Source organism: Harpegnathos saltator, unplaced genomic scaffold, assembly GCF_003227715.2.
Source record: "Harpegnathos saltator strain DR-91 unplaced genomic scaffold, Hsal_v8.6 scaffold18, whole genome shotgun sequence".
Taxonomy (NCBI): Eukaryota; Metazoa; Arthropoda; class Insecta; order Hymenoptera; family Formicidae; genus Harpegnathos; species Harpegnathos saltator.
This window is the reverse complement of record NW_020229961.1, coordinates 606,355-630,814: the sequence shown is the minus strand read 5'-3', so window position 1 is coordinate 630,814 and position 24,460 is coordinate 606,355. Positions and strand designations below refer to the sequence as shown.

The following is a 24,460-nucleotide window of genomic DNA, read 5'->3' as shown; positions in this document are numbered from 1 at the left end:
AATAATTTATTTTGTATGCCAAACTAATTTTTTTTGAAGGGAACAATGAGAGACTTAAATCGCGAGTGCCATCTCTTATAATTTATATCTTAATGCAAATCGTTTTGTTACGCCTTCAAAGGAAGTATATCAAAATACTTATCTATGTTTGTGATCATATATATGGATTTTGTGTCAACCGAAGCAAAATGTGCTTGTGTATAACTTGTTATAGTAATAGACATGTATGTATTATTCCTGTTCTTTTATGAGAACATATGAGTATATAAGCATATGCACTTATATAAATATAATAACCTAGCATACCCCTTCCTTCTATTGGGTTGGCAACTAAGTGAAATAAAAAAAAATAAGTGAAAGTGAATAAAATTGAAACGAGAAATATGAAATATATATACTGTATAAAATTTAAAATTGTGGCACGTCCTCTTTCATTAAAGATATATATATCATATATATATCCCTAGTCGAAAGAAATATCCCGCAATATTCATAGTAGCAAGTAAGTTATATACGCTGTATTAATGTAATGCGTATTGTAAATTTGTACAATTCGTGCAATGTAAATCCAGAAAAACTGTCAGAGAGAATTATTATTATTATCATCATCAAGATAGAATATATAATAAATCATATAGAGAGAAAATTATCGAGTCAACATTTCTCTTCTATATCAACCCGGCCAATTCCAAAGTAATATAATAAACTTTCCATTTGTACATCAGTTGTACGTACATGTCATTGATATACCTAATATCGATATGTACCTCATATATATACCTGACATGCTGAAATTCCAACCGATCCAAACAGAAATCTCCGTTCAAATAGAGATGCAAATAGCGAGATGACTACGTCTCTGGCGGATTTTTTATAACACATCTCAACAGTGCTTGTATTATTATATAAAAGGCGGAAAGGAGAGATACGAGATAAATCGCGATCGCATATTCATCGAGATGCTACAAAATTATTTTAAATCTTTTCTTTTATTTTTCACTCACTAAAACGACTTGCAGTCAAGGTCGGCCAGGTTAGGTTATGCTCCAAACCTAACTAGAACAAAAAACAGACATTCGCTGGTTAGATTTAAGAATGTAACTTAACGTGAACAGGTAGATAAGAGTGTGTTACGGGTATAAGTGTATAAAAGATAAACTTTTTATAAGCGTAACTCAATTGTCGTGCCGATTATACCCCAGCTTTAAGTCGTCAAAAGTTAAATGGAAAACTAACAGAAACTTATAAATTAACCTTCAAATCGGCTCTGCTCAGCCCGAACCGGATTCTCCGGTACGGCGGCACCCATCTTTCGCACTACGATCGCAAGATCTTTCAGCTCTGCTGTAAAAACATAATTTTTCTAATTTATAATTGCGTCGGGACAATACTGAAATCAAAAGCAAAAGTGACCGAGAGAGATTAAGCACCATCGAGCTTACAGACTGATGTGCAAATTTGATTCATGTCGTAGCGTCGTCGTTTCGGACGTTTGTAGCACTTTCATCGTCGTTTGTGAGATCGCTCTGCATTTTTTCGCGTGTTCATCTGCATAAAAAATCTCATCACAAATGCCGCGGGAGTGCTGAATTGCGTGATATGCGATCGTCGTGACGTGTTGATCGCGATCGATTTGCGTTCTCTTTATAATACCGTTCGGTTTCGCATCGTTCCGTTCCATTGCGTTTTGTCGCGCCGTCCGTTGTCGGTGACACGATCTGTCGATTACAATCATTTTGCATTATTCAACGCTTTGTCTGAGTCGTCGTATAAACTACCTGCGATCGAGCACCATATATATGTCCAGTGAATTAATTAAGTTGCGACCAATTGATTGTCCGTTGAGATGATCAGATTTATGGTCCGTACATTCCGACGTAAAGTTGGCTGCATCATTCGATTACACGAGTCGACTGTAGCGCGCGCGCGCGCGCGCGCGCGCATGCAACGAATGATATAGGATAAACGTATGCTCGTCGGAGGGAAAGAGAAACTACAAGTGAGAGGGAGGGAGGAAGAGAGAGAGAGAGAGAGAGAGAGAGAGAGAGAGAGAGAGAGAGAGAGCCAGAATATTAAGTGTTGACACGATGACATTACGATGGCTCCATCTTATAGCTGTAAACAGAAGAATGCGTTGTAGTATTTGTCGGTGTCATCGGTCGTATCGTCGATATTCGAACACAAGATAATAAGATAAGATATAAGAAAATTCGAAAAGATCAAATTAATAATAGTTCAAAATATGGTGAGTCTTTCGCATGATATGTGATGAAATAAATATTATCACAATACAATTTTCTCATAGTATGTGCTTATATTATCTTTAAATGTCTGTCTAACCGCCTAACCTTAAAACAATCCGACATTATGCCGATTTTCGAGAACGCATAATATATCTTGGATATTTCCGGCTCGTTTTCGCCTCTCATATCTTATCGTATTTCATTCCGATACGCGATAACTTCATCTAGCCGTTGAAGTTAAATCTCAGTATGAGTTATTTCGTGTGACAAGTAGCTATGAGTGCAACAATCGTTTTTTACGAAAAACCATTTTCCTGCTTGAATCCTCGCTCACCCGCGCGATATTATCCGCTGCTAGACTTAAATGGCTGGTTCAGGTTTGCCGATGCATGTGCGGAGTGAGGAGAGTGTGGAATATTTCAATTTTTTTGCTAAATTTGTCTTCATAAGGCATTCTTAAAGTAAGAACAATGTGAGTAGGATGTGCTTTACTTGACTTACAGATTACGTTTGTTTGTACATTTTATTCATTGTACATTTCTACATTATTGTATTTATCTCTTTCTTATTTTATTTATCTCTTTCTCATTATCTCCGTTATTTGATAGAGCAAGCTCTTTTTTTCAGTTACCAAGTTGTTTTATATACTTGAAGATTTTAATCTTGCTCTAGTAACCTCATATTTGCATGTTGAGAAGTGTTTACGTAATACAATGACATGTACTTTTAGCAGATTTATAAGAGGTTAATGTATTTATAATATTGTGTGTATTGTTTCAATTTTATAATGTTGTTTAAAAAGAAATCGGTACTATAATATGAGAAATTGCTATTATAATATACATAATAATGTTATTTCATATGTATTTATGCGACTTGTATAATAGCTTATTGTTGTTCTTATGGACTGATTTAATTTATTAAGGATATACACCTTCTGTCATGTACTACTATCCATTGAGTTACATTTGTTGTTACATTTATAGGCCCAGCATTTTTACTAATGAAGCGAAATACAAAATATCAACAAATGAAGAACAAAAGTCTGTCATGACTTCTTTGGGGAAATTAGTATTTGGGGATATTCATCAAAGATACATCAAAGATTCATCAAGAAGATCATTGACGCAGGATGATTTGTCTGCAGAATATACAGATTCCTTGTCTCTTGCATATGAAAATCTTTTATATATGCCTATGGATATAATAGAGACATATGGTGTTACCATTGATACTTTGGACATTAGTTATAACAAGTTTAGTAGGTAAGTATATATAGATAGATGTTTGTAATATATGTAACGGAAGAATTGTGGAAAGATATAATATTACCCATGACCCAATACACACAGCAAGATTGAGATCAATTTTGATATTTCAGGAATCTGCAGTTTTTGTTGGAATTTGACCATCTGACTTCTCTCAACTTAGACCACAACATCATAGATGAACATACAGTGTTTCCATACATGCCGCAACTCGAGCTTCTTTGGTTAAATCACAATGGTATAAACACTTTGTATCCCTTTATTAAGAATCTCTGCAAGAGTCTACCAAACCTCAGATACTTGTGCCTTATGGGAAATAATGCAGCACCTAGTTACCTTAACGATGGAACTTCTTATGATCATCTCCAGTACAGGTATGATAAATAAATAATCTGTCTCAAATCTCTTTTTAATTTATAACTTGCTTGTAAGTTTCCAAGTTGTGTCAAACTTTTCAAACAGGTTGTTTGTGATATCATGGTTTCCAATGTTAGTACATTTGGATGATAGTAAAGTGACTGCGGATCAACGGAGAGAAGCTAGAAAATTATTCAAACGACCGCTGTTTGAAGATCTTCTTCAACATACAATAGTGCCAGAATGTGTGAAACATTTGCACAACAGGATAACGAATACATTATGGGGTTTCGATAAACGAAGAAAGAACTTGATTGTTTAATCATTATCAAGGCACAGAGGCGTACTGTAGGGATGTAGGAGATTTAAAAATAAAAAGATAGCGTATCTTTTTCAAAATAAATGAGATTGTAATTTCTTACATTTTAATAAAAATAATAAAAGAATATGTGTGCGTTTGTGTATATGATTGTATTCTTCCGCGTCAATATTTGTAATTGTAATGTTTCTATCGATAATCATTTGAAGAATACTGTACAAACTAACTTGAATGTTAAACTTGAACATTAAAATAGTATCTACTACGTGTACTGTACGTGTAAATAGTATACTACTACTAATATTCGTACTCTACGCATGTATATATACGAAGTTATATGTAACACTAAGTTTTTGAAACTTTTTGGACGTAGATGTGTGTGTGTGTATATATATATATATATATATATATATATATGTATATATCTTAATATCAGAGAGGAACGTGAGAGCGGCCAACACGATGTTTTTGACGACACCGACTTTCCGTACTGGGAAAGGACGTCATCTGCATCCATTTTGAGAGAGGAACTACGATGCTACATCCACTTTCAGGTTTCGGCGGTAAAACCTGTATGTGGTGGCAGTCCGTGCTACATCCGTTTTTAGGCGGTTTATGTCCGTGCTACAACCACAATAGCATACTTGACAAGCACGGTCTCGCACATTGTTACGCGTTTATAACATGAATTAACATGTTAACATGTGCAAAAAAAAAGAATTGACATTGTGTGTGATTAATATCATGAAGATCATACGAAGTGTCCGATAATTAGCTGCCAACCCGAAGTGTGAGGGTAGATTGGGTTAAGACAAACGTAAAAGTCCCATATCATTTTGCGAGATTCGCAATAATTATCGAGTTATTAATGAAGAAATCTGAGGAGTAAAAGCGCGCTGACATAGATGATTCGAAAAGCGAATATCGATTAATACCATAAATCAGTGTCAAAAAATTGCACACGTGCAATGACAATTTGTTCTTATTTTTCAAGTACTTACCCTCTAATCCCCTCTAATCTCATACAACAAATTAACTCGGATAAACGAACGATTCGTATCAATTTTTTGTCTTATAAAAAAATGAGAAAATAAATCAATACCGAAAACCGAAGACTGATCAATACCGTAAATCAATGTCAAGAAAATTTTCCAAGTGCAATGACAAGTTGTCTTCATCTTGCAGGTACTTACCTCTCTAATTTACTCAACAAATTATCTCGGATAAACAAACGGTCCGTATCAATTTTTCTTTTCTTATATAGAAATGAGAGAATAAATCAGTACCGAAAACCGAAGATTGATTAATACCACAAATCAATGTCAAGGAAATTATCCAAGTGCAATGACAAGTTGTTTTCATCTTGCAGGTACTTACCCCACTAATTTACTCAACAAATTAAGTCGGATAAAAAAACGATTCGTATCAATTTTTATTCCCTTATAAAGAAATTTGAGAATCAGTCAGTACCGAAAATTGAAGACCGATCAATATTTAACTTATTCATCAAATTAACGCGAATAAATAAACGATTCGTTAGAATTTTTTTTTCTTATAGAGAAATGAAAGAGTAAATCAGTACCGAAAACCGAATATCGATCAATACCAAAAATCAGTGTCAAAAAGTTGTCCAGGTGCAATGACAATTTGTTCTCATTTTTCAGGTACTTACTCTAATCTTATTCAACAAATTAACCCGGATAAACGAACGATTCGTATCAATTTTTTTTGTCTTATAAAAAAATGAAAAAATAAATTAGTACCGAAAACCGAAGATTGATCAATACCATAAATCAATGTCAAGAAAATTGTCCAAGTGCAATGACAAGTTGTTTTCATCTTGCAGGTACTTGCCCCACTAATTTACTCAACAAATTAAGTCGAATAAACGAATGATTCGTATCAAATTTTATTCTCTTATAAAGAAATTAGAGAATAAATCAGTCAGTACCGAAAATTGAAGACCGATCAATATTTAATTTATCCATCAAATTAACGCGGATAAATGAACACTTCGTATGAATTTTTTTTTTCTTATAGAGAAATGAAAGCGTAAATCAGTACCGAAAATCGAATATCGATCAGTATCAAAAATCAGTGTCAGAAGATTGTCCAAGTGCAATGATAATTCGTTCTCATTTTTCAGGTACTTACCCCTCTAATTTATTCAATAAATTAACTCGGATATATAAACGAACGATTCGTATTAACTTTTTCTTCTCTTATAGAGAAATGAGAAAGTAAATCAGTACCGGAATTCGAATATCGATTAATATCGTAAATCAAAATTTATATTGCTGTATTTAATTCCATCGTCGCAAAAGATTTGAAGTTTTCTCTATCCTAGTCCTAACTTGTAGAAAATTTGATACTCATCTCTATTTGGCAAAAGTGCGTCGGACTTTCTGTACTAACTAATATAAAAAATTTTTTTTCATTCTTATTTTTTCTACGTCTAATACTTTAATACCGAATCTGTCGAAATGAACCGGTCTGCAGAAATTCTTGCAAGACGTTTCTCTCTCTTTCTCGCTCTCCTCTCTCTTCGTCTCTGAATCGCCGCTAACGATCGAAAAACACAAGCGGAAAGTAACGAAAATTTATTCATCCAACTAAAACGTTCTTCGTGTTATTTCTTAAGCGTTGGATAAATACCGATCCGGCGTTTTGTCTAATATCAAACAAAAGTAAAATAAAAGTCTCCGTTTTTTCTTGCCGACATTCAAATCGATAGTTTTCTACAAGTTAGGATTTGATAAAAAAAAAATCTCTCCCGAGTCGAAATATGAATTCTACATTGATCCTGCAAATTGCATCCAATTTGAAAAATTAATGCAGATTATCTAGATGCGCAATAGTGAACAAGCTTTGTCCTACCTGAACGTTACATCTGGCTACTCTCGCAGTCTCGCCCATGATGACTCTTCAACCGCTGTTGACGTATTCCGCAGTTATTTAATACTCGTTTATCTCGATAATGTATATGTACTTAATCCTTATATTCTTAATTTAAATAAGCAATTTTTGTTGATGTTGATTATATATTCGCTTAACAGAGCAAGAAAGAGAACAAAGATAAAAAGGTAAATAGAACTACCTTTGTTAGAACTGCGCGTGAAATAAATATATAAGGATTAAATAATCATATAAGAATCAGAGGAAATGGGGAGATGAAAAACACTTTTTATTCTCATCATTCTTAAAGTTCTTTTTTCCTCTTTTCTTCTCTTTTTTTTCTTTTCTTTTTTCTAACGAGAATGATGAGAATTGTAGCTCTCAAAAGAGCTGAAGCTGCAAAGGCAAAGACAACGGTTATGTCTAATAATGCTGTTTCGCTAATAGAGATTTTAATTCAGATTCGGCACAATAAGAAAGATAAACAAGAATGAGAAACGGACATTCTCGCAGATTCTAAACGAAAACAGCAATCTGAGCATTATTAGACGAATAAAAATCAACACTTGTAAAATTTATATCAGATTCTAAGATCATTATTCACAGTTTTTTAAATTATGTGCAACTTTTTATTGAGAACATAATTAAAAATTTGTATTCATAAACCTTAGCTTGCCTCAGCAACCTTGCTTGAATAGACATTCATATTTTATGAGAAAAGAAAAGTAGAACTCACGTGAAATTAGGTTACGTGAAATTAGGTCAACGAATAATCAAATCTCAAGCTATCTTATCATTTTTCAGATGATAAACTATGAATGCTGATCTAATTTCGACTCGGGTATGTCCTTACTTCGAGTAAGGTCCGTTAAAATCAGAAAAATCCTGCATAATAATAATTACTCCAGGTACCTCGAATACCGTACATGATGTATCGCTGTCCACGTCTCTCGGCGCGCTCCAAGTCCTCTCTCCATCCTGACTTCTCGATCCGACGTCCTCCTTCTGGTTACTCCGTCGCAGCACCCCCGGATACTCCATCGTAGCACTGGCGACGACACTGACTCTAGCTCTAACACTCGCGCAAGTAAGATTCGTACAAAGAAACGCGTATTAACCGACACTCGTGCTACTCTGCGTCGCGGTATGCGCGTCGTTCGTCGGTCCGAGGCGCAATGTCCGCAATCACGGAGTCATGTATAAGCGTACTAAAACAAACAATCGGGAAGGCATGGTTACCCCCCCACCTTGCCGATCAGTGTTGATGCCTGCGTCGTCCGTTGGCTGAAAATAAAAACAATTCGTGTTTTCAAAGCATGCCTGTGAGAGACTCGCTTCAAACTTCACAATACTTATTTACGTCTGTTCCAAGAATCATATTACGCCGAATTCAAACTGTCTCTATTTTGACATGACATACACGAGATCTGCGATCGCATCATTGATCCTTCTTTGGACAAGAAAATCCTGAGAGGAACGCTGTTCGAGAATATCGCATTTTATGTTTCAGGTGCCTTGCAGATTATCGAATCCGATGTAACAGATCAGGGAAAGTATGAATGCGTCGCTACACATACAGGTTTTACCGCCGAAACCTGAAAGTGGATGTATAGCATCGTAGTTCCCCTCTCAAAATGAATGCAGATGGCGCCCTTTCCCAGTACGGAAAGTCGGTGTCGTCGGAAACACCTTGTCGACCGCTCTCACGTTCCTCTCTGGTAAAAGCAATCGATGATGGATCGATTTAATTCGGAGCCACACGTAGTGTAATAAGACAGTGGTTACTGATTTAACGCATACAATAACCGGACCGCTTCGTCGCATCCTATTATATCCGACTGTACTGTAAAGAAAATTACGTGCATATGATTAAGCATAAATATTAACGTGCAATAATTATATTTTAATTATTATTGATATTAAATAATTTTTTTATTAAATAATTAACGTTAATAATTTAAGTGATATCAGTAACTTGAGTTATCTTCGCAAAAGAATTGACATATCCATTTGATTTCGAAAATATTTTTTTGAGATTTTTACGAATCAGCGTGCAAAATTATACAATGGATTGTAGAGTGTTTGCAGGAGGAAAGTGAACAGTTTAATACATTCTGGAATCTTTTAGAAAATTCCAAAATATTTTAGAAGATTCTAGAATGCTTTAGAAAATTACAGAATGTTCTTGAATATTCTAGGAGATTGTAAAATGTTTTAAAAGAAACCCGCCAGAAATTACGAATACTACTTCTTCGGTTATCATGTGTTGCGGATACAAAAGTCCGAAAACAGAGAGAATGAGAAACTTTTAGATTCCCGCCAGAAGTCCGGAATACCTCTTCGGTTATCATGTGTTCCGGATACAAAAACTTCTAGTCTCTTGTCTGTTTTTCTATTAAGGAATTAAGGAATGACCACCATGTCGGTTATCGTAAATTTATCATTTTCTTATAGACATTAGTTTATTGGCAAATTGGTAATGAGACGCAGACAATCGATTACAAAGCATACTTTATAAAATAATCATTATTATCCGTGTCATAAAAAAAAATTTGCGTAATATATAAAAGTTACCTATTAACAGTACATTTATCTACTACATGCGTCGTAAATTACAGTTTGAGTCACGTGACGCATCGTTACCTTTATTATAATAATATTTCCATTAACGATATGAAGTAACCGCTCAAATTTGATAAACTCTTCTGGAACACCGTTCAATCCACTGCCAATGATGTCCTGATGTCAGAATGCATACTTAATATTTGTACACATATAGCAGAAGAACGAACGTACTTTGTGCATTCGGTTCTGACAAATAGGAAAGTAGCCTTATTGTTTGAAATACAGAGACATTATTAAAGTCCAAAGGCATCGTAAAGACGTGGAAAATTTTGAAAAAAACAGCGCGCCTATATAACAATAAATAAGATAAATAATTTGTTATATATTTTGACAAGAATATGAAGTAACACATCATGATGTACAAAGGTTTGTTCAACTGCGAATTCTATTTCGCGAATTTCGCAAAAGTAGGCGTAATTCTTTTTGGTATCTTAGTAATCTTAGTAAAGTCCTAACCTAGAGACGGACTGCTGAAAGCTCGCTGCGGATTGTTACTTTTTATATTGCGGACTCGTGAGATGCTGATAGTCAGAATCATGAGTATTCGAACCGTAATCCTTCCAATAGGAAAGATCCATTTGCGGTAGTTGGTCGCAATTCAAGAGCGGATTCCTGAAATTAATTCGTATTAGCGATTATTTCTCGAATTTTAGTCTCATATTATGAGAACGATGGAAATAAATAGTGAGCGGTTGGTCGAACTCACATTACGGAGACCTGGTGGAACCCTGCTCTCTGCATGCGTCGAATGTGATCCCCGTTGTCGCAAAGTAGTCGTGATATGCTCGACTTTCGTATCTCATTTAGTTGTTCTGTAAACGAAGTGATGTTAACATGACAATTGATGTGTGTGTGTGTGTGTGTGTGTGTGTATATAATTATGAAGTTTATTTCGATCGATCATCATTGTTTATTATATATCGGGAAAAATCATAATTGTTATTAAAATGTTACATGCCGTTAGCGTACCTATCGTGAATGCTACTTCCGGATCTTGAGTCTCAAACCAATAACGATCACCGATTCGCGTTTGTTGAAATTGTCTCGTCATGATGCATAAGAACGTCGGACCGGCTAATGTGTCGGTGATATGCCTTTCCAAAGATCCTCCGACAGTCAATTCGACATCGTCCGGGCTATCGTACAACGTCGAGAGCTTGTGTATGTCCTAAGGATTAAATTTGTTTCTCAGTGTAGTAGACGTACGCGTCTTGCTTGTCTAGTAGCTCGTTCTAGTACCTACTGAAAACGAGATGTAATCGGCAAAATCCATGAAACTCTTTGCCCGTGATAATCCGCAATATTCGCGGAAATCGTTGTAAGAAGCGAGCCCGTGATCGCGATCTCTTTGTATGTCCGTCGCTCTCAAGTCAGACCCGAGGGCTCTTCCTCTTCTGAAGAGGTACTGCGTTATCTATAAATATTTGTTATCAACGTAAATCGCAATTTATCGTCGATGTTACAGGCAATTAAATGTGATGTGACCAATTAACGGTTAACGGAGGGCGTTTTGTCGCAGGTACCTCTTTATCGAAATATACATCGGCGTCCCTCTGCGGCTGACTAACTAAACCCCTTGTCAGATCGTCCAAGTTGTTACCCTTCTCGATAATACCAGGTCTGTTGAAGTGGTCGCTCAATCTCAGATTATAAAAGGGCGAGACGTGACGATCCTCTGCCACCAAGCTGTTGCGAACAAAATTCACCATCTTAGGTCATATTAATTTACGACGATATTCGTATTGCCAAATTTTTAATTATTCGAGCTCGTCTGATTGAATTGCGATTTAAGTTAATACAACGCGGAAATACCACAGATAGCTTCATCGTTTACGGTTAGCTCGTAAAGAGAGATTAATTTTAGTCAAAATATTGTATTGTATAAACGAAAGATAAAATCGAAAAGCAACATTTTCAAGTGGAAACGTCCAGCTTGCAAATTAAACTTGCGAAATTAAATGTACCGTGTTATATTAATTTGCATACAGCCGAAACAATTAAAATGTTTAATACACACAGTCGAATATTACGAATATTGGAAAAATAAGCTCGAGAAAAGATAAGAGACGAGGCGCGTTTGTGGAAACAGTGGGATCTCTTTAATCTCTTACTTGAGATTACCGGCGATGAGAGTATGAAAGTATCTACTAGCTGCGGTGGAGTGCTCGTTCAGCGTGTTACCATTAACCGTTTCGTCGTAATCATTTACGTAGCCGTCAGTGTTGTATGTGATTTTGTCTCGATAAATCTGTTCGCGACCTGCAATATCAAAAGTCTTTGAAGTCTTTGAAGACAATTTGAGTCGTGCGATGAGAAAGAAAGAGACTACCGCACGTAGAGAAACTGTGTCGTAAAAGGAAAAAAAAAAAAGAAATTTGGCGTCTAAATTACAGATTTATATCGTAACAGATTGTTCTCGTAACAAAAGGTAAAAAGCTCGGAAGCATTTTGTCCAATCTGAGCACCTAAGAAAATCGGCATCCACTCGTAATATGCGATGTGCTGATATTCGGCGATGACAATTCGTCGCGTTTCTTGAAATATTGTTTCATCAGTCCAATGTGGATTTAAGTTTGCCAAATAATTTGCGATGTGATTGTGTTCTCTGAGAAGTACGATGTGTAGAATCGTCAGTTGCGGGTTTTGATTGGCTCGCAAATCACCTGAAATAAATAGAGTCCTGAAATAAATAGGCTTCGTGCACCTTTCGATCGGAAAGACATCGTCGTGTCTCTCTTGTCTGCGCTCGATGCGTACAAAAATTAGGACACTGCGACTATTTTTTTTTTCTTTTTTTTTTTTTTTTTTTCATATAAACGTGTATGTTTATTCTCACCGGTAGCATAGCAAGGCTCGTGTTCGTACATCGTTTCGCATATGGCGGACTTATTAGCTGCCGTTGGTGGAAATTCCCTGTTATTTCTCAACTCTGCGTTCAAACGTCCACCAAAACCTGCTCGCAGGCTAGCTGCAACTTGGTCGCTCGAGCCGTAAACGAGCGAAAGGTCTAAATAGTGGGTGACGGTGTTTAGCTGAAAAACAGTCCTCGTTATTGTCGATGTGTCTCGATCGAATGGGCGAAATTTCTTAAGAAAGAAAAGGAAAACTTTTACATCTCCATCTGAATGTATAAGGAAATATTGACACTGTTGAGGCAATGTGCTCACTATGTATAAAGATTCCAAGTAACTTTATAACTTATATATAATTGCAGCGTCGTCAAACAGTACGTCTGCCAATCCATGCCGATTTTACTTTGTTTGTACTGGAATTATCGATAGATCGGTAGGGGCAAACGCGAGAAATTGAAGAAGGAGCGATTTAAAGTCATAAAATACTACTCAGGACATAGGTAAAAATAGATAAGCGGCCGGGAATAGCCACGTTGATCTTGTAAATGTCAAGTCACACGCATCGCGCCGCGTGTACAATCGTTCATGACACGCGAGAACGCAAAAAATAATTCCTCAATGTCTCGCGCACTAGTTTACCACAGTTACCACATTCTCGTGTGACGTAACGTATGCGCGAATGATCGCGTAGTGTAAATGTGAAAACCTGTTGTGCCGGCATGCGCGGAGACGAGCAGCCGCGATCAAGGTCGGTCGTACTACGAACAAAGTTCAGGCACCGTACGGAGGAGCTGCTGTACACCGGATCTCCCTCAGCTATAAGTATCGGATAGCATCGGGGCAACGTCGCCTGGTGCGGTACTACTTGCCCGTCAAAGGTGCAACATCGTATGCTGTGCGACGCTGCGATTAACATACAAATGCGAAAAATATAAATATTTGCTGAATATTACGATTACGAGGAGATTCCACATCACATTGGAATGCGCGTTTGTAAGCGTTCGCGAGCGTAACCGGATCGTCGTCGCGACGCAACGCGAATGTACGTACGTCGACGAAACGCGCGAAAACGCGCGAAACGTACTTGATTGAGTGACGCCGTCGATCAGACCCATGTCATGCGTCATTATCTGTCCAAACTGCATCGCCACCAGAGTCCATATTCTGTCGTCGATGTTGAGGTTCGGGAACATTGTGTGACTGACGGTTCGAGCCAATGGCAAGTTTGCGCCGGTGACCGATCTCGGCGGTGTTTGAATCCCTGCGTGAAATCGATGATCAGCAATCGTGTCTGGCGATCGATTACTATCTGTTCTATCTTCATGCGTTTTTACATTTAAAAGCTGCTCTCGAGCTCTAGCTTGCATTCTGCTTGCACAAACACCGCGTAAACACGCGAGTGTAGGTAAATTGGAAAATTATGTATAAACCAGTTTCAGTTACGTACCAGTCGCCATGCCATGGTTCGATGCGTGAAATTTATTCGCCGTGTTTTTACTCGCGTGTAAAATTTATCATGGCGAATTTATCGGTGGAGAGAAGCCAAGATTGTCAAGATTGTTTGTTAAGAAAGAACATAATTTGTTGCGAACGCGGAAATGTAAAGTTTCCCCCGCTCCCTTTGTTACGTAAGAAGAAATAACATTTCTTCTCTTTGATAATCAAACAAGTTGGGAAGATGCTTCGTCCACGTCGAGAAATATAATTTAGAGATATTTAATTTTGTATTATATAATTATATAATAAACTTTCGAGCCGCGTTATTAATCTTCACGACTCGAAGATCACTTCCCACTCACACGATGTTTACGCAATAAATGTATGTTTATATTCCTGATTTTTATAACACGAAATATCATCGTGCAAATTGATTTCGCGTTGTATAATCGGATTAACTTTCGAGCCAAGACGCGTTTAGAGTCTTCAACATTTATAGATCATTGCAAATTGCAATTTAAAAAGCAAGCATAATATATCGATCTCGCCACCTTTACAGATAGATTGACGAAAGATTCATTTTTCGATAATTTTACTAAATAATCTGTCGAAAAATCTGTCGAAAATTTGGAAAGCCGCGCGTTTGCGATCACATCGATCATGATTGTTGGATTTAAAACCGATGTCGCTGTGTGATATTGCTTGTGTGTGTTGCATCTAGGCTCTCTCTGATTACGATGGCGTGCGGTACTACGCGGTTAGACGCGAAATAGCAAGAATCGTGAATGAGCAAGCGTCGGAATATTTTTCCACAGTCAGAGACCACTTGCGTCCACCGTTTAACCGTCGACCGTAACAGCATTTAAAAGGGGTACTTGTCAGCTCTCGACGGGAAGGAGTCGATATAATCGCTGAAGCTGTGACGAAGCTAGCTCGAGCCGTCGAGCCTGAAAGTTCTACAAACTGCTTAGGGTTGTAGTACGGTTCTTTTTCCTGCAGTCATTTACTACCATTATTTCCTTCCTCGGAGTAGATGTAGAGCGACTCTCTTTTATACGCGGTTATAATTATTTCCGACAAAGCCGTTAACCAGCCGTAAGACGTCGCTAAAAACTTTCATGCTTCTTTCTAAGACAACCTCGCGCTTGTTTCTCCCATGCGCGTTGATTTCTACACTGAGTTCTACATTGCTTACCGTCGCTGTAACGTGGGCGTATAAGTCTTCCGTATCTCGTATTGGCCATGCCCCATGTAGGATTTTGCAGATTATTGCAGGAACCATCGTAGCTTCGATAGCGCGAGTGCTGACAGGCCCGGGGAAAGGTATCGCCGCACTTGATTCGCTGATGAATACCGTCGCTCGTATTTTGACCGAAGAAGAAGAAGCTTGAACTTATCGCCCAATCGCCAAAGCGGCGGACGAGATGACATTTTTCGCCGACCAGTCGCGCGTAAAGTTTCAAATTAAGGGGGAATCTATGAAATGTGAATTTAATTTAAAACTTACGTGGAATCCGGCAGGTTTGACAGAGGTGTGAAATACGCAAAAATCGGATGGCTCGATTGATGATAAACAGAATGGTAGTCGCTACCGAACAGATGTTGACGCGTGTACGGTTCGAAGTACGGAGTTCCCTCCGACGCTTTTAAATTCAAAGGCTCCTCTCCTGGCACCCCTACAACATATTACAGGCTTTCACTTACGCGGCATTGCATGTGGCAACGGTAGCGATACCGTTGATATCAAGTCTCAAAGTCACTCCTGCGACGAAGGTCGCACGTTTGTACTTTCAATAACCTTATCCCTCCCACAGCTATCTCTCTTTTTGCTATCGGCATCCGCTTCGCCAGAAGCACGATTGTGATCACTCTATTGTGATTTTTCACCGCAACGCTTTCCCACGCATTCGAAATCGCAATCGAATATTTCATTCACGACGACGGGCGTCCTACCTATTTCACGCAGCACCTTTGTGTCGTGAACGATAAACCGCGTTCGATTCTCGGTGTTGAGCGAGAAGTCTCCTTTAGCCCCCTCCTCGTCGTATTTTGCCATCCGCGTTCGTTCGACGAGACGATCGTCCACTACTATTCGAGATTTGCCCGTTGCTACACAAATCTCGAATAGTAGTAGACTCGCGATCTAAAATGATTCATGCGCGAGGGAGAACCTTTCACTGCACTTACAGTCGAGCGAGTTATAAAATGTTATACCGACAACAGATACGATCGGCTTTGCCTCGATACGCCTCGATAAATTCGTAGATCTAACGGCAATTAATTGACGAGAGAACGTCTTTATTAAGCGTCCGCACGGGAGATTATTGAATCGAACTGAACACTTTGACGCGTCGAGTGTCGATCGATCTATCAGTCCGCCGCAGTCCGACAATCACTGGGATGGATCGTAATGGTAGCGTAACGAATCGTGATTTATACGCGCGATTGCGCGCGAGATATGCGCGAGTAAGGGCAAGTTTTCGCAACTTTTCGCGACTTCGACGCGTTTAAATGTTACGACGGTGACAAGCTCGCATCGGCTTGCACGACTTGCTGGAATTGTTGGGGACACCTGAATGTCAGTACGATATATAAATGCTTCTCGGTAGGTGCTGTGCTGTTGGCTCTTTCTCAGTCAGGCAGGAACCTTTAGGGCAAGAGCACAGGCTTTTGCATAACACATAATACACAACGCATAAGAGAATAAACCAATTAGTTTTCTTCATTTCCCTCCTCAGGACAGAAATGAAGAACTCTGATTGGTTGATTCTCTTGTGCGTTGTGTATCATGCGTTATGCAGAAGTCTGTGCTCTGGTGGCCCCCTTACTCCCCTCGATGGACGTATTATCGATAAAACTGGTGAGGAAAATGGATGCCGAAACTTTCAATTCGAATTGAATTTACCTGTTTATTACTATAGTAACTCTATAATAACAAAAACATACCGACGTATAGCATCGGGGGGCGGGGACAAAATTGTACTGTTCGTGTTCGTCGTCGTGTTTTTCTGTCGCGTTGTGTCTTTCTCACGTACGTTTTTCATGTACGTAACACGAAGCTCTCAGAGAAGGAGAATGCTTCACAAGCACGCTCACGCGAATATTATCTTTGGCGGCAAATTCGCAAGTGCGAGCCAGCAGTGTATGTATTACACGGTTAAATTGTTCCGCCAATTCCGACAAAGGAGAACTCTCGAGCGCTCGCGCGCGCGCTTCGTTTCGATCGCGCAGCAGATCGCGAGTCTCCTTGCGAAAATGTAACGTGCATTCCAGCAGCGCGCACACGCGCGCATGTATTTACTGTCTCACGAACTATATCTTGCCATTAACTCCCACTTGTTGCACAAGGAAGGAGGAACGTGCGGCGAGTCTATAAAGTTTCTCCTTCTCCGCGCCGTCGTGTCTCTTGGCCCGTTTATTAATCCTGTTACTGCCATTAGAGAAAGTAGGGATATTTCAGAACGTCAGAACAGATTTCTGTTACGTTTCCTAAACTTACGTAAAGAAAAACAACCGCGGCAATATATATATATATCGGCAAGTCACTAAATAACTCCGACGCGAGTTATCAGAATATCGCGAAAAAACTTTGTGTATGTCATGCGCGATTAATTTACGACGAAACTCAATTCATGTTGCTTAGAGTCTCGTTCCAACGGATCATTGATCCGCAATCTGATTGGAGAATGAGAAGAGAATTGAAAGGATCACTACCGACAAAATAGTCATTTCTCAGGTCCTTTGTGACGCAAAGAACTGACGTTGATCCGCGCATGATCGCCTTCTTTCTCTTATTAAATATTTATATTAATGAAGAATGTGGCACGAGAGAATGGACCGAAAATTACCGAATAAAGAAAAACATGTTAAAAATGTTGCTGCAAGGGAGAGGTAGATCACGTGTACTTGCGTCAGAAAGTGTATTTTATGTTGCTTCTTGCCGCCGTCGCGACCGGTGGTCGGAATTCTGTGGGGAATTTTTAAAGTCAATGCGAGCTGGTTGCACCGTGTCCATGACTTTTTCAAAGTTTTAACAAGAAAGATAGAGCGCGTAGTTACTTGTAAATGCCTTTCAAACTGGTCGCAGTAGCTGGGCTTAATATTTAATTAGCTTGTGCAAAATTAAGCTCTAACGCTCGCGATGAAGAGATCGTGTCGATTTTTGTCACAGCATGATTGTCACGTCATGTCTATTCGTCTATTTGAGGAGAGAGAGAGAGAGAGAGAGAGAGGAAAGGGGATTACCTACCCAGAAGTAACGTAGAAGTTTGGCCGTTTGTCGTGACATCCTCGACACTTACAGTGACTGCCACCGTCTGCAAGAACGCCGCAGCCAAGAGGCCTGCTGTCCAGAAAACATTCTGACTCTGCATATCCTTGAAAGGGAAATACAAAGTCGCGCTTAGTTCTCAGGATTTGAATGCGGAAATCTATGAACGCGATCTGCAAAAATCAGAAATCCAGATCTCGAGGAAAACTACCTCCAGGCGTGTGTGTCAGCTACTCTTATACGTTGTCCCGCTTGCCAGATCGGTCCTCCAACGTGTATTTTATTATTGCTAATTGACGATACGTTTCGAAGGGGGGAAATCGAATTTACGACACAATGGAGCAGATGGCACGAGCACGAGCGTCGTGTACTACCTTGGTACTATTTTAATCTCTTTTCGATCGTTGGAGATAATCATTTTCGGATTCATATCGATAGACGGACGCGTCGGGGTTTTTCCCCGAGTAAAATCAAATCTATTGTTTCGCGTTCGCGAGACATCGTGAATACAAATGTTCCTTTCTTCGTCTTCGTCTGTGTTGGAAATTGTAATGTCTATGATAAATTCGAAGAATAAGGAAGCGCCTGGTCTTATCTCTCGTCTAATGATGAAACTTTCTGGCTTTGCGATGTTTATGCGCTTTTCGGACTGAAACGTTTATCCTGTTAGCGCAATGATTAGCGTAATTCAATTTCCTGCTAATATATGGAAAGCCGACCGCAATCGCCCACTTTCCAGGCGCAAACTCCGCGATTTCGTGCAACCGTGCAAAATGCACTTTACACACTACACAGAGTTTGCGAATTTCTTTTCTCCGAGCGCATCTCTTTCTCATATATCGCTTAATTAGTCTCTTAGTGGTTTATCGACAATTATTAATGTTCAAATGCGATCGATTAGCCAACATGTTGAAATAAACTTCTCGACTGGAAATCTGGATGGTTGTGTACTTTGAATTGATTCTTCTCCGTCAAAGAGTCAATGAAGTTGGATAACATTATTTAATATAAGTTTATTATTATATTTTCTTACTAAGCAATATTTCGGTTATTAATAGATAATCTTTTCCCAATCGATTGATCACAGTACGTAAGTAAGTTAAATAAGTGAAAATCTAAACCCACCGCAAAATGAGCCACTATTTGATTTATGCCATGTAAGTCAGAAACTCGTGATTGCGCCTATTTTATATGTTCATTAGCGATTACATCGCGTGAATTTCGACCGCGCAGCGTCGTCTCTATTACAATATGCATAATAACATGCTCGTGCGTGCGTGCACGAAATGTACGTTTCGACATTTCGACTAATTAAAACCTGCTTCCGTAAGAGGAAAAAAGACGAAAAGACCGCAGCGTAACCACAAAGCGCGCGCGCTTTCAGTTTGGCAATAATAAAATTGGAAATATCAAGGTAAAAAGAAGCGCGTGGAATTGATTAACGCGTCTCGCGCGACACGTGCTTCGACAATTGTTGGTAATTCGAATTGCACTCGTGCACTGTGCTGCGTGTCGTAACAGATTATGCGGCTTTTTGTGTAAGCCGTTTGTAAAAAGAAAGGCAAAAAATTTCATTGATACTCGATTAGTACTCAACAGCGGCGACACAAGTCAGTGATGGCAACGTAACAATGGCAACGACGACGAGAGAAAGAGAGAGAGAGAGAGAGAGAGAGAGCGACAGCGGGCATGCCGCCCGTTGTTCGGTTATTTCATGGTTAAATACGAAGTTAAACCAATTTTCGGTTACGGGATGAAGGACACTGCACTGTCGTCACTTACGCGACACGTGCTTCGCTCGGCAAGGATTGGCCAGGATAAATCGGGCCTGATTAGACTCGGGCTTTGTTAGATTAGTAATTTCCTTTCTTTCGAAAGGGGTTTCTTCTCGTGTCTCGATCTTGAGAAATGTCACCCCGACGTATGTGTGGATCAGTTTATCAGTTACAAATACGAGGGCAAGTTCGTCTCGTCGCGTCGTCACGACTCCTCATTTTCGATATGATTCGACACGCTTGCGATTAAACTTTGGATGAAATTTCTGCCGAGACAACGCCATAATCTCGGCCCGGGAGCCCATATATATGGGGCATGTTACGCGGAAGATTGGTCTTGAGATCAGCGAGATACTCGATATCGGGTCTCATGCATAATCCAACATCCAACATCCCTTGGTAGCATGGTAGCACGCTCTGTCGCGTCTGACATCAACTTTGCATATATCAGGCAGGATGGACGTTGCGTCTTCGATCTGTTCAATACATCCGTTTAATGTCACATGGACACTCGGGCGTGAACGTTCGCGCGCCTTCCGGTTGCAACGACGCGGTAACCTTCGCGTCGACAAAAGCCGAGCAAAAAGGTCCCGCCAAGATCTCGGTTTGCCGCCCGGCTTTCCCCTTTATTGGCAATGAGTTTACACAATCCGCGACACAGTTCGTACCCTACAATCGAAGGTCGTCTGATTTTTACTACCGACTGCGAATTAACAAAGCGCTGTGGATTCGACCGCAACGCAACGTCCACTCGCAACATCGTTTCTTTTCTCTCACGTCTTTCGCTCTTTCAGTTTTGGCTCCCTTTAACTGCGCGAGCGAAATACGCGCGTGTAAAGTTCAGCATTAACAAATTAGGATATTTTCCATAATATTGAAAAATGGATGGTCTCGCTGTTAATTGTATATGTTAATTGTGTATGTTAATTTCAGTCCGATGTGCTAATTCATTTTCTTTACCCGCTGTAGAAATTCGTTGGACCTGTTCTCTTAGCCTCTTCTTAGGTCTGCTTAATTAAGAGAAACTATTTTGTCGTATAATGTAATCGTACGTGTACGTACGATATTACAGCGTTGTACTTGGTATTTACTTGGTGGATTGATAATACAAGAGTTTCTATCTCATATCATATGGGAACAAACGTGACGACGACAGAAATAATACAAGTGTAGAAAAGGAGCAAGTATCGTGCGAATAAAGCAGCCGCTTCGAAACGTACTTCCGCAATTTTATCGGCAGGAAGTCGATGATTAAATTGACTAACAAAGAGTCACTTTGTGTGTATATCATATATGGAAATTTGCGTGATTCGCTTGATAATTGATTCCGTGTTCCGGCAGTATATGCCATTCGCAGCGAAAGGCAAGAGCAATTAGCAAGGTTAGATCGCGCATTTAATTACTTTGAGTATTACACATTTTCGATCGACGGAATTTGACCTCCGGATCATAAAACAAGCGCGATCAAGGGCGGTTTCTGCTGATCGATACTTTGATACGTAACTCGACGAATAACACAATTTTTTCTTTCTCTTTCTCTCTCTTTTTTCCTTTTCTCAAGATGAGATAAGAATTTTTTAATTTAGTGAATACGGTAGCTTTTCGGCTTGTCGCCGATTGATTGAATGTGAAATCTAACGTAACGAGACAAATATTCTTTTTATATTGTATGATTGTAGAAACAGCGCGTGATGATTAAGATAATAATCTGGCTGATGCTAGATGCAAAGAGCAGCTAATGTATTCGGACTCTTAGCTTGCTCTAGCTTGCGAGGCATCAATGTTAATTGAAACAAATCTTTGATTTGATTTAATTTACGCCGAGTACTTGTGCAAGCAGCAATGTGTTTACCGACGGCATTACAAAAGTCGGACAGAGGAGTGTTGAGCAATGTGACGTCACTAAAGCTTATTGTTCAGTCTCAGTGACAGTGCCATAGAAATCTATAGAAATCACTAAAAAGTTGGAAAACTTTTTCTATTCGCGAAAATGAATAATTGCGTTCGCGAGATTATCATTTTGGCATAACCGATATACCGATCAGTCGAAGGCATTGACGAGTCAAAACTGACTTCGGCACTGACTGTATGAATAGTTTCTCCATCTTGATGCGTTGCTTTCAGAAGAAATTACTTTGAATGAAACCGACAATCTTGCTTCGCAAAAAGTAAACATATGATTTATAATAATAACAAAAGAACGTTCTTTCTGTTTTCTTTTACAGTCCAGCAGTCTCGCGTTTGAGACTGACTTTGAGACGACGGACTCGTGATTTTGAACTGTGAGCAACATTTCTGACTGTTATTTCTGACCGTATATGCAAACACGAGTTTGGCCTATCGCGACTGTACTCACCGAGATTGCACCAATTTCAATCCTTGATTAACTCGGAGAATGAACCGAATCTCATGCGCCTTGTTCGCGATAATTGTCGGATAATGTTTCGGCACACGTCGATGGTAGCAACTGAACGAGCAGCAGATACGGGTCGAACTTTATAAATGGCGGGAGAAAGTGTAGGGATACTGCTTCTCTCATCGACAACCCCACGCTGCCGAAAGCTCGATTCGTTATGTATTGTTCAGGTGCAAACATCTAGCCGCGACTCAATTATCTCTTGTGAACAATTTCACAAGTTGTTCTCTCAGTCTTTAATTTATTATTCTTATCTCTGGTCGAGGTCTTCTCTGAACACTGTCGAGATTACTCTTCTACTTTGTAGTCTACGGTAGAGTCTTTGAAAAGTACACCTACCCCTCCGTATTGGTGATGTAATAATTTGAATGTTGTAAATCAGCATAAATCTGTTGACTGAAACAATTTAAAGGTCTTGTCATTTTCTCGGAAGCTGTTTCAAACCTACCTGTCGCAAGTGAAACAATATTAACATTAAGGGAGGGGTTGACATGAAATTAACACAAACAAAATTAACACAATTTAAATATAATTTAAATCGAGTTTATTATACTGAGAGAAATATATACTGAGAGAAAGACACAGTGAGTGAGATAGAAAGAGAGAGAGAGAGAATTTATATTATATATTAATTAAAAATACGCGTAATATACGTATTGAAACTTATTAAATTAAATTAAAATAGATATATAAACAAATTGTAATTACACACCTATAAATATATTTCTCGATACATGTGATATTGGGATAAGTCTATATATAGAGTATGCGTATGTGTGTGTGTCTTGTTTCAAATAATCGATATTGTTATCATTGTGACATAAAAGTCAAATATTTTTCTTAGAAACTTATAGATTCTAGCAACAACACTAGCAACAACACAATACATAAAATCCGATGAGAAACATAATCGACATTACATAATCGTGGATAAGTGATTAGAATTTATAAATTATTATTTAGCCTGGTTTCTTATTTTGAAATATGATTGTGTTTGAGAAAGATAACCAACTGGACGTGACATCTTTTGGAGAACGGCTCACTGTCGATAAATCATCGGCACAGAAAACTTAACATCAGCAAAGCAAACGGTAAATATTTAAGAGATCAACCGCACCTTACCAACTGTGATAAGAAGCGAGACTGCATTCCAATATTCACTGTCATTATTGAAAAAGTCTATAGTATACGTAACGTAAACTATATATTTTTAATACAAACGACATTGTAACGCGAATATCCGGACATAGCTCTCCCTCTAGACTCTAGGTTTCGGAAAAAATATACGGTAAAAGATTAAATTTTGAGGTGAAGAAAGAAACAAAGCTTCAAGTTTCAAAGATGCGACACTGGCCGTCTCTCAGTGACTCGATTATTATCTGATATAACGCATCAGTAACAAGTATGATAAGATAAATATTTAAACGAGATATAATGGTAAAAAGATTTCGATAAGGGACGATGTGGGGGCATTCAAGTCTTTTATTCGTTTCTGACATTTTCTTCATGATTTCATCATGCCATCTTCAAGTAACATTATATACATTCTGATATTCATTAATATCTGTTATATTAATGGCACAAAATAATTGGTAGAGATACATTTGTGTGTAGAAAAGAGAGTCGGAAGGAAGAAGAGGAGAAGATAGGCAGAGAGATGAGGAAAAGTCTACATTAAGTTTTACATTGCGTTACGCTAATTCGGCAAATAGCAAAATTTTCAATGGATGGAAATCCATCAATCACGAGATGCAGACGCACTTCTTTGTACCACAAAGGCGCTTCGTTCGTCCTGTTACTACACACAAGGGTACACATTCCGGAAGGGGGACGAAAGGAATTCACTATAGTCTGTTGCCTCCAGTAATGTAACAACAATTTCACGTTACCTCGTGAGCATTTACATTCCAACGTGAAAATTGATCGTTGGGATACAAGTTTTCTCATGCTCGAAATTTTTTGTCGTGAATCAAGTGATTGGTTTCCCTTTTTATCTTTCTTAA

At 38.7% G+C, this 24,460-nt stretch overlaps 2 protein-coding genes and 1 long non-coding RNA gene across 9 annotated transcripts; 1 reads left to right on the top strand and 2 right to left on the bottom strand.

Moving 5' to 3' along the window:
• Positions 1 to 36: 36 nt before the first annotated feature.
• Positions 37 to 2,026, bottom strand: LOC112588261 (uncharacterized). Of its 2 annotated transcripts, none has more exons than XR_003112725.1 (4): positions 1,779 to 2,026; positions 1,443 to 1,718; positions 1,255 to 1,344; positions 37 to 1,056 (listed from the first exon to the last, which is right to left on the bottom strand). It is a non-coding gene; the product is annotated as an uncharacterized LOC112588261 (long non-coding RNA). The 2 variants fall into 2 exon arrangements; XR_003112726.1 differs by having other exon boundaries at positions 37 to 1,052.
• Positions 2,027 to 2,050: 24 nt separating this feature from the next.
• Positions 2,051 to 4,269, top strand: LOC105181281 (leucine-rich melanocyte differentiation-associated protein). Of its 2 annotated transcripts, none has more exons than XM_011137943.3 (4): positions 2,051 to 2,245; positions 3,230 to 3,508; positions 3,625 to 3,885; positions 3,974 to 4,269. In XM_011137943.3, the coding sequence occupies exons 2-4, from the start codon at positions 3,294 to 3,296 to the stop codon at positions 4,188 to 4,190; spliced, it is 693 nt and encodes a 230-aa protein (XP_011136245.1). In that variant the 5' UTR covers positions 2,051 to 2,245; positions 3,230 to 3,293; the 3' UTR covers positions 4,191 to 4,269. The 2 variants fall into 2 exon arrangements, with proteins under 2 accessions (XP_011136245.1, XP_011136244.1); XM_011137942.2 differs by lacking the exon at positions 2,051 to 2,245 and adding an exon at positions 2,257 to 2,715.
• A 5,294-nt stretch (positions 4,270 to 9,563) lies between these two features.
• LOC105181283 (peroxidase) lies at positions 9,564 to 22,497 on the bottom strand. 5 transcript variants are annotated; one of them, XM_025297495.1, is made up of 15 exons: positions 22,398 to 22,497; positions 18,246 to 18,372; positions 15,504 to 15,672; positions 15,192 to 15,388; positions 13,644 to 13,820; positions 13,266 to 13,462; positions 12,544 to 12,739; positions 12,173 to 12,370; positions 11,819 to 11,966; positions 11,231 to 11,393; positions 10,951 to 11,121; positions 10,677 to 10,875; positions 10,414 to 10,519; positions 10,164 to 10,319; positions 9,566 to 9,994 (listed from the first exon to the last, which is right to left on the bottom strand). In XM_025297495.1, exons 2-14 carry the CDS (start codon positions 18,367 to 18,369, stop codon positions 10,199 to 10,201), a joined length of 2,166 nt encoding a protein of 721 aa, XP_025153280.1. In that variant the 5' UTR covers positions 18,370 to 18,372; positions 22,398 to 22,497; the 3' UTR covers positions 9,566 to 9,994; positions 10,164 to 10,198. The 5 variants fall into 5 exon arrangements, with proteins under 5 accessions (XP_025153282.1, XP_011136248.1, XP_011136247.1 ...); XM_025297496.1 differs by having other exon boundaries at positions 9,569 to 9,821; XM_011137946.2 differs by having other exon boundaries at positions 9,565 to 10,319.
• Positions 22,498 to 24,460: the final 1,963 nt, after the last annotated feature.